This window comes from Fukomys damarensis, unplaced genomic scaffold, assembly GCF_012274545.1.
Source record: "Fukomys damarensis isolate Sample0158 unplaced genomic scaffold, DMR_v1.0_HiC HiC_scaffold_22, whole genome shotgun sequence".
In the NCBI taxonomy this organism is placed as follows: Eukaryota; Metazoa; Chordata; class Mammalia; order Rodentia; family Bathyergidae; genus Fukomys; species Fukomys damarensis.
Window position 1 is genome coordinate 739,335 of NW_022900934.1, and position 8,092 is coordinate 747,426.

At 59.7% G+C, this 8,092-nt stretch overlaps 1 protein-coding gene across 1 annotated transcript in view; it reads left to right on the plus strand.

Moving 5' to 3' along the window:
- Positions 1 to 904: 904 nt before the first annotated feature.
- Eef1a2 (eukaryotic translation elongation factor 1 alpha 2) overlaps positions 905 to 8,092 on the plus strand; it is a 7,619-nt gene continuing 431 nt past the window's right edge. Inside the window, exons 1-7 of the mRNA XM_010638289.3 lie at positions 905 to 1,149; positions 2,697 to 2,876; positions 3,412 to 3,708; positions 5,237 to 5,387; positions 6,532 to 6,788; positions 7,390 to 7,624; positions 8,065 to 8,089. Of these exons, the coding sequence (XP_010636591.1) occupies positions 1,006 to 1,149; positions 2,697 to 2,876; positions 3,412 to 3,708; positions 5,237 to 5,387; positions 6,532 to 6,788; positions 7,390 to 7,624; positions 8,065 to 8,089 (1,289 nt within the window). The 5' untranslated portion in view covers positions 905 to 1,005. The remainder of the gene's footprint in view (positions 1,150 to 2,696; positions 2,877 to 3,411; positions 3,709 to 5,236; positions 5,388 to 6,531; positions 6,789 to 7,389; positions 7,625 to 8,064; positions 8,090 to 8,092) is intronic.

Here is an 8,092-nt window from a genome sequence, read left to right on the forward strand (position 1 = left end):
TGGCCGCCCAGGTCCTGCGGAGCTGGGCAGCGTCGCCAGTGCCGGGGCCGGTGGGGCCGGGGCTCTCCAGAGGGTGCCTGGCTACTCGGCCCAGAGGGGCAGAGCAGGTGTGAGGCTAGGGTGGGGTGGGGGCTTCAGCTCGCGATGCCCTCATTCCTGTCCTTTCCTCCTCCTGCTACCGGTCCACCCTTGGGCGGCCTGCCTTTCTTGTTGACCTCTGGCACCGAGAAGGGGCTCAGACCCGGGTTGGACGGGCAGTTGCTGAGGGCGGCCCGGCCTAACCCTTCCTCCTCTGGCGAGAACGGGGATCCCACCTCCTGGCCCCGTCTCTGTCCTCTGCTTAGATATGGGGAGGCAAGAGCTATTCTGGGCCCTGATCTGGGCACCGCATCGCCTGTCCCCAGTGCCAGGCTGCGGGTAGGGATGAGAGGAAGATGGCGCCCGCCCTCCTGAGGAGGGGAGTGGGGAGCGCTGGCCATTGCTCCATAAGGCAGCGAGTGGGGGTGGGGCGCCAGACCCTGGATGGGGCGGTGGGGGTGCACCATGGGGGGCAGGCAGGACGGAGGACTGGGAGGACAGGGCAGCAGAGACCTTGCCGGGTGACTCATCCTCTGCTCCTGGCTGCCCATGTGGCTTCCAGCCTGCTGCTCTTCGCTCTCCAGACCGCAGTTAACTCCCGCCTGGGCTCAGGCACCCTTGGGCTTGAATGCCCAGGCGTTTCCAGCAGACTGGACCCTTTGGGTGACTGTGCTGAGTGGGGAGAGCACGGGGCCTGCACTGGCGCTCCCTCTTGGCTGGGCCAGGCCCAGGGTTTGGGGACCCCTTTCCTACCCCTGTGGGGCTCTGCCTGGAGACTTCCAACCTGTGCCAGACAGGTGTCTCGGCTGGGCTCCCCCAGGCCTCCTCCTCACTCATCTCCCCCATCACTGGCCCCACAGAATCCCTGCTCAGCACCCCCCACCCCAAGCCAGAGCCCCCGTGCCAGCCTCCCCCCACCTGGGCAGAATGGGCAAGGAGAAGACTCACATCAACATTGTGGTCATCGGCCACGTGGACTCAGGCAAGTCCACCACAACGGGTCACCTCATCTACAAATGTGGGGGCATCGACAAGAGGACTATTGAGAAGTTTGAGAAGGAGGCGGCTGAGGTGAGCCCCCGAACCCCACCAAGACTTGGCTCCCGTGTGTCAGATGGGCTGGGGCTACTGCTTCCCTGACCGCTGAGTGTGGGGCTCAGTTTATCTCCTCCGGAGCAAGGGGGATGCATGTCTTGGGGATCTGGATGACAGATGAGGGTAGAGTGGGGGTGAGGAGGGCCATCTTTCCCTCAGATTGTGCTTGCTGGGGGTGGTGTGGAGCTGCCTGTTTGCCCACGGGAGGAGGGGCCTGAGAGACGGGGTCACAGCAGGACTCTGCCATGGTGGCCAGGGTTAGAGGGCCCTGGGGCTTTGTCCCCTGACCCCCCCAGGGCTGAAGCTAGTGCTAGAGGTGACGCTGCCCTCACTTGTCCCAGGGCTGGGCCAGGGCTCATGGCTGCTATTAATAGATGATTGATGGGCAGCTTGCCTGCCAGCTCTATTTTCTGGAGCTAGGCTGGGGAGGGCTGCTCATGCAGGGTAGTGCTTTGGGGTGGGGGCTCTGGTGGCTGCCTTGCTTTGTGCCTAAGACCCATGGGTGGAAAGTGGCCATGAGAAAGTGGCCTCTTCCCTGCCCCCTTGTCTCTGGGAGAAGCCCCTTGGGAGGGTCTTGGAGACCTGGGCTCACCTGGCTGTGATGCAGGGAGCTGTGACTAGTGCCTGGGGGTGCAGAGGTGTCCTGGGATGAACCCCTGCCTCAGTGGAGTGCAGGCTGTCATGTGTGTCTAGGCTCAAAGCTGTGTCACTCTGCCTTCGTAGTGGCAGTGGGAGGCTGAAGGAATGGTCCAGGGGTGCCCAGGCCAGGGCCCAGGTGGGTCCTGCCTGATCCTGCCTGGGTGGCCCCTCCAGCCTGGGCAGGCTTCCTGAAGGGCAGAGGCCTGTCCCTATGAGCCCCTGGCAGGGAGCTGTGCCCTCCTGGGTGAGGCTTGATGCAGGCTGTGGGGGTCTCACCAGCCTCCAGCACCCAGGAATTGGCAGAAAGTGGCTAACTTTGCTCTTGGGGAGACATCCTGCCTTTTGCTTGGGTGGAAAGGGGAGTGAGTATACATCTCAGGGCTATTTGGGTGCCTTCATCAGATATAGAAAGAGCTAGAAAGCCAGGACCCTCTTTTAACCTCATTTGATTCCTCTTTTTCTTTGCACCTTGAAAGAAAATAACACAGGGATTTTTATTCGACAGCCCAAAGCCCAATGGTGTGATTGGCTTCTGACTGATTAAGGGGAGCCCTCTCCAGGGGAGGGGGGCTTAATCAAATCTGGCGGCTCCCAGGCCCTTGCGCCATCTGCTGGTGGACATGCACATCTCCGGCCATTTACGAACTGATAGGAGGCTGGCTCTGGATGTCGTGTACACAGCCCTGACACCAGTGTTGGTGTTGGTGTCAGCACCACAGGTGTCCAAGTGACAGGGGCCAGGATTCAGGAACCCAGAGGGGAGCACGGGGGCTGGAACCCCACTCCTGCTTCTCACTGGCTGCTCCATCAGCCCAGGGCAGCCCTGGCAAGCAGCCTGCCTGCTGAGTCTGGTTCCTACCCTGAGCCGTGCCCTCACCCTCCAGATGGGAAAGGGCTCCTTCAAGTACGCCTGGGTGCTGGACAAGCTGAAGGCGGAGCGGGAGCGGGGCATCACCATTGACATTTCCCTCTGGAAGTTCGAGACCACCAAATACTACATCACTATCATCGATGCCCCGGGCCACCGAGACTTCATCAAGAACATGATCACCGGCACATCCCAGGTGGGTGCGGTGTGGGCAGGGGACCCCTTGCCTTTGTCATCATGCCCCTCACCTGGCCCATAGCACCCCCAGATAACTGAGTTACTGGCTGACACCTCACCCAGGTAGGGATGCCTGCAAGGCCACCCAGCCACTGTCTGTTGGGGTGGCCAGACAGAGGGGACAGTTGTGGACACACAGCAGCCTTCAGAGATAGACAGTAGTAGGGACCAGGATGGGGATGATGAGGTGTGGGCAGCAGTGCAGACAGTCAGACGGGACAAGCAGTCGTCTCTGAGGCATGCACACAGACAGACGAGAGACAGCTCCAGGGCCACATAGCCAGCTCATGGCAGAGCTGGTCCCCAGAAGGAGGGTTTCCTCGACTTAAGGCCTGGTGAACGAAACCCCTAACAAAACCTCTCCCCACGCTGCCACTGAGGCGGACCCCACCAGACTCCGTCGCCAGCAGAGCCGCTCAGGGCCCCTTCTGTGTGTGGCGGGGCTAGACTGGAGGTAGAGGCCCAGTGCTCATGGTGCCCCTCCTGCCGAGTAGGCGGACTGTGCGGTGCTGATCGTGGCAGCAGGTGTGGGTGAATTTGAGGCTGGCATCTCTAAGAATGGGCAGACCCGGGAGCACGCGCTGCTGGCCTACACCCTGGGAGTGAAGCAGCTCATTGTGGGTGTCAACAAGATGGACTCCACAGAGCCAGCCTACAGCGAGAAGCGTTATGATGAGATCGTCAAGGAGGTCAGCGCCTACATCAAGAAGATTGGCTACAACCCAGCTACAGTGCCCTTTGTGCCCATCTCAGGCTGGCATGGGGACAACATGCTGGAGCCCTCGCCCAACGTGAGTGCTGGCTGGGGTGAGGGTGTGGTAGGCAGGCAGGTCACCTCTCTCCGAGGGCTTGGGCACTGGCCAAGGGGAGGTACAAGCGGGCAGAGCTGGGAGCTCTGGGGTGCCGGTCCCTGATTCCCTTGTCCAGCTGGGTTTGTGTAAGCATTGGAGGGACAGACACCAGCCTCCAGGGGGTGCCAGGGCCTAGGGGGAGGCCTATCCTTGGGTCCAGGGATTCTACTCCATCATCTTGGCTGCCCCACAGAACCAGCAGAGATAGCTGAGTCCTATTCTTGATCCCCAGGTCGTTCCTGGAGGGGCAGTGACTGCCTGGCACAGGCATATGTGATTAATTTTAATCTCTCCCAGGCCAGTGTCCTGGCCCTGGACACTGTGTGGGACTAGCAGGATTGTGGGGTCTTCCCGGCTGCCTTTCCTAGGAGTCTGGAGTGGGACTGGGCTCTGGAAGTGTGCACATTCCTGGAGTGGCCAGGACCGGCTCTCGGCTGGTCAGCTTTGAGCTTGAGGCTTGGGCAGTCTGCAGCCCCAGGACTCTGACTCACTGGAGGTTATGCATGGAAACATTTTGCAGAACCTGAGACCATGTTCCTGGTGTCCAGCTAGAGGAGATCACTGGCCTGAAGGGGTGGCCTCTTGGCTCTGGCCAGCTCGGCAGCCACCCAAACTGAAGGAGGTGGTGTGGAGCCAGGGAACCTTAGAGCAGCTGCATGGAGTCTAGAGCTGGTAGTCGGGACAGGGCTGGGAAAGGTGGGGTGCTCCCCACCCCTCTCCATCTTGCTTGCTAAGTGTTGTTTTCCTAGACTTGGCTATCCCTTGTGGGACACAGTAATGGACGAGCAGACTTCCCTCGACCCAGGGGAGGCCTCCAGGCTGCACTCCCACTGTCTGACCTGGGGTGTCTGACATTCAGCTGTGAAGATGAGGGCAGGAGGACACATGGTCCCTGAGGATGGGCCTGCTTTTCCTTGTGTGTGTTGGGTGGGCAGAGGGAGGCTGTGTACGGAGCCTCACAGTCTGCCTCCAGAGAGGCCCCAGCAGGGGTGGCTCCTGAGCTTGGAGACAGCATAGTGGCCTGCAGAGCTGCTGGAGCTGGAATCTGTCCCTGGTCCCTTCTGCTCTGGCATTTGCCTGCCCAGCATCTGAAGGAGTCAGGCTAGCTGAGGGCTCATTCCTGAGTGTCAGAAGCATCGCAGTAGAGTCTAGACAAGGTGGGGATTTTTCTCTTTACCTTCTCCCCTTTTATCAGACAGATATGTCTGATGGCCTTGTGAGGTTGTGAATGTGAGCTGGGGGGTGAGGCTGAGTTAGTTGCTGGGTATCTGGAGGGGTACAGAGAACTTTGGCTGGAACATTCTGGTATCAGGCAGCCTGGGTGGGGTCTGTGCTCCTTCCTCCAGAACACCCCTCGGGCAGGTACCTCCTCCGAATCCTGGGCCATCCACGGGGACCAGGGGCCTGGTCTGCTGGTGGGAAGCTGTAGGTGTTCCTGAGATCAATCTGTGCCTTTTCCCTTACCCAGATGCCATGGTTCAAGGGCTGGAAGGTAGAACGCAAGGAAGGGAATGCGAGTGGCGTGTCCCTGCTAGAGGCCTTGGATACCATCCTGCCCCCCACCCGCCCCACGGACAAGCCCCTGCGTCTGCCTTTGCAGGATGTGTATAAGATCGGCGGTGAGTGGGGGTGCTGTGCTACAGCCCACGGCTCCCCTGTGGGTGTCCACCTGCTTGGCTCCCAATCCTCACCCCTTTCCTGAGCTGAGGCCCTCCACAAGGAGCCCCCAATAATATCCTCCCGTGTTTACAGCTCTTCCCCCCATACCACACCTTTTCTGGGGGACTGTCTGACCGTGTGGTCTCCCTCCCTCCATCCAGCTGATGCACAGCCCCAGCCGTCTACCCTCCCATCCCTCTGTCTACCCATTCACCCCACCCACCCACCTCTACCATCCATCCATCTGCTGGGCATTTGCCAGGGTCTCCCTCTCCGGGGAAGTGCTCAGCTCTGGGCTGGAATCTGGTGGCACAAAATGGGGGCACAGTGGTAACACACTTCACAGCCCCGGGAGGCCCAGCCTTGTGGGAGACACAGTCCCACTCCCAAGAGTGAGAGTTGAGGTCACCAGATGAGGGAGAAACCATAAACCAAGATGAGATCCTCAGGAGGGAGAATGACCAGGTACCCTGGGCCAGAAGACCATGGCCAAAGATGTGTGCAGGGTGAGAGTGTCTCGCTCACCTCAGCGTGCATGCAGAGAGCTCCCTCCCTCAGCCTCCAGCATGCTGTGATGCCACGCAGGGCTCCATCATCACAGCCCCTTCCACAGTCATATGAGGGTGGAGAACCTCCACCCCCAGGCTGGGTGTAAGCGGGTCAGCAAGAAGTGCTGGATATAGATGCCCCTTCAGTGCCAGAGCTGCCACGCAGCTCTCTGTGGGTCCCATGGACTGGCCCATACCTTGCTCTGCTGCTGCAGCCTGAGGGCACAGAAGTGGTCCTCAGAGAGAGGAGGGGATCCCATATGGCTTCCTCTGAGAGACAGCTGCCCCCTGGGGCGGGAGGGGATTGAATTCTCGCCCCACGGTTCCCTGTCCCTAATCCCAGACTTCTTAGGAATGGTCCTTTTTGTCTTAGTTACCGAACTGAGCCCGGAAGCCTCTGCTCCTGCTGGCATCTTGGTTCGCCCTGTGCTCTCACTCCCTCCAAGGGTCGCTGCTCCCAGCCTTGCCAGGGGGACCGAGTACCATCTGCCTAAATGTCTTGCTCCCTGCATTCCCTTCTGCCTCTCCTCCGCTCACAGCTTCTTTTTTGGCCCAGGTATTGGCACTGTGCCCGTGGGCCGAGTGGAGACGGGCATCCTTAGGCCGGGCATGGTGGTTACTTTTGCACCGGTAAACATTACCACGGAGGTGAAGTCGGTGGAAATGCATCACGAGGCGCTCAGCGAGGCCCTGCCTGGTGACAACGTTGGCTTCAACGTCAAGAACGTGTCCGTCAAGGATATCCGCCGGGGCAACGTGTGTGGGGATAGCAAGTCTGATCCGCCTCAGGAGGCTGCCCAGTTCACCTCCCAGGTGGGAGGCTGTGCTGGCATTCAGGGCCCCACTCCTGTCCAGAGCAAAGCCGGGGAGGTTGTGGCCAGCACTTCACCTTCTGCTGAGGACACAGTCCCTGGTTTCACCATGAGGCCCCCAAGGTTAAGTGAGTGCTCAGAGTCACATGCAGCAGGAGCAGACGCCCAGGCCTGCTGTTGGTCACAGCAGCTGCGATGTCCACCTTGAGGCTCCATGTTTGTCCTAAAAACCACTTTTTATTAACTTACTGCCCCAGAGATCCCTGTAACATTCCCTACATTTTTATTATAGACTTTTTTATCACTTCTTCACAGGACAATTTTTAAAGGCAATTTTATTGAGATGCGTTTGAAATGCAGTAACTGAGGCCTGACATTGCCAAACCCACTCTAGTATCCATGGGTGACAAGTGAGGACATTGGGGTCAAGGAGCTGCGTTCCCCATGGCCCGAGCTTCCTCTGCTGTCAGAACCCGGGCCCTGGAGGATGTGGGAAGCAGGCCTGGTGACTGCAGCTGCCCAGCCCAGCTGGCCTCTCCCTGGGTGCCCACACATGTGGCCAGGCCCGGCAAGGCTCACAGCTGCTGCGTCTCCTCCCTCAGGTCATCATTCTGAACCACCCTGGGCAGATCAGCGCTGGCTACTCGCCAGTCATTGACTGCCACACGGCCCACATTGCCTGTAAGTTTGCTGAACTGAAGGAGAAGATCGACCGGCGCTCTGGCAAGAAGCTGGAGGACAACCCCAAGTCCCTGAAGTCCGGTGATGCAGCCATAGTAGAGATGGTGCCCGGGAAGCCCATGTGTGTGGAGAGCTTCTCACAGTACCCACCTCTTGGTGAGCAGGGGTGCCCTGGAAGAGGGGGCTGATCCAGAATGCGGCAGAGGACCGCTGGGGGAGGTTTCGGGGGAGGCTTCTTTGCCTTGTAGGCTTTTCTCTTGAGCTTAATCATAGAGCTTAGTAGGAGACTCTCGGTCTCTGTGTCACTGAGTGCAGGTGGCAAACCGAGGACGGTGTCCCTCTGTTGATGAAGGTCGCTTGAGCTTTGTCCCAGAGGCCCACAGCTAGTCTAGCGACCTCCAGACAAAATGACCTGGCCTGCCCTGGTGGCTAATCGCAGACAACTGCCATAACGTAGGCAGGGTTGCCAGGCAACCGTGGCAGCTAGGAAGCTAAAAGGCCGTGGCCCGCTGGATGCTGCGAGCGCCTAGTGCGCTTGAGCGGTGCATCCGGGTCGGCAGGGCGGGACCCAGTCGCTCACACGCCTCTCCCGGCAGGCCGCTTTGCGGTGCGCGACATGCGGCA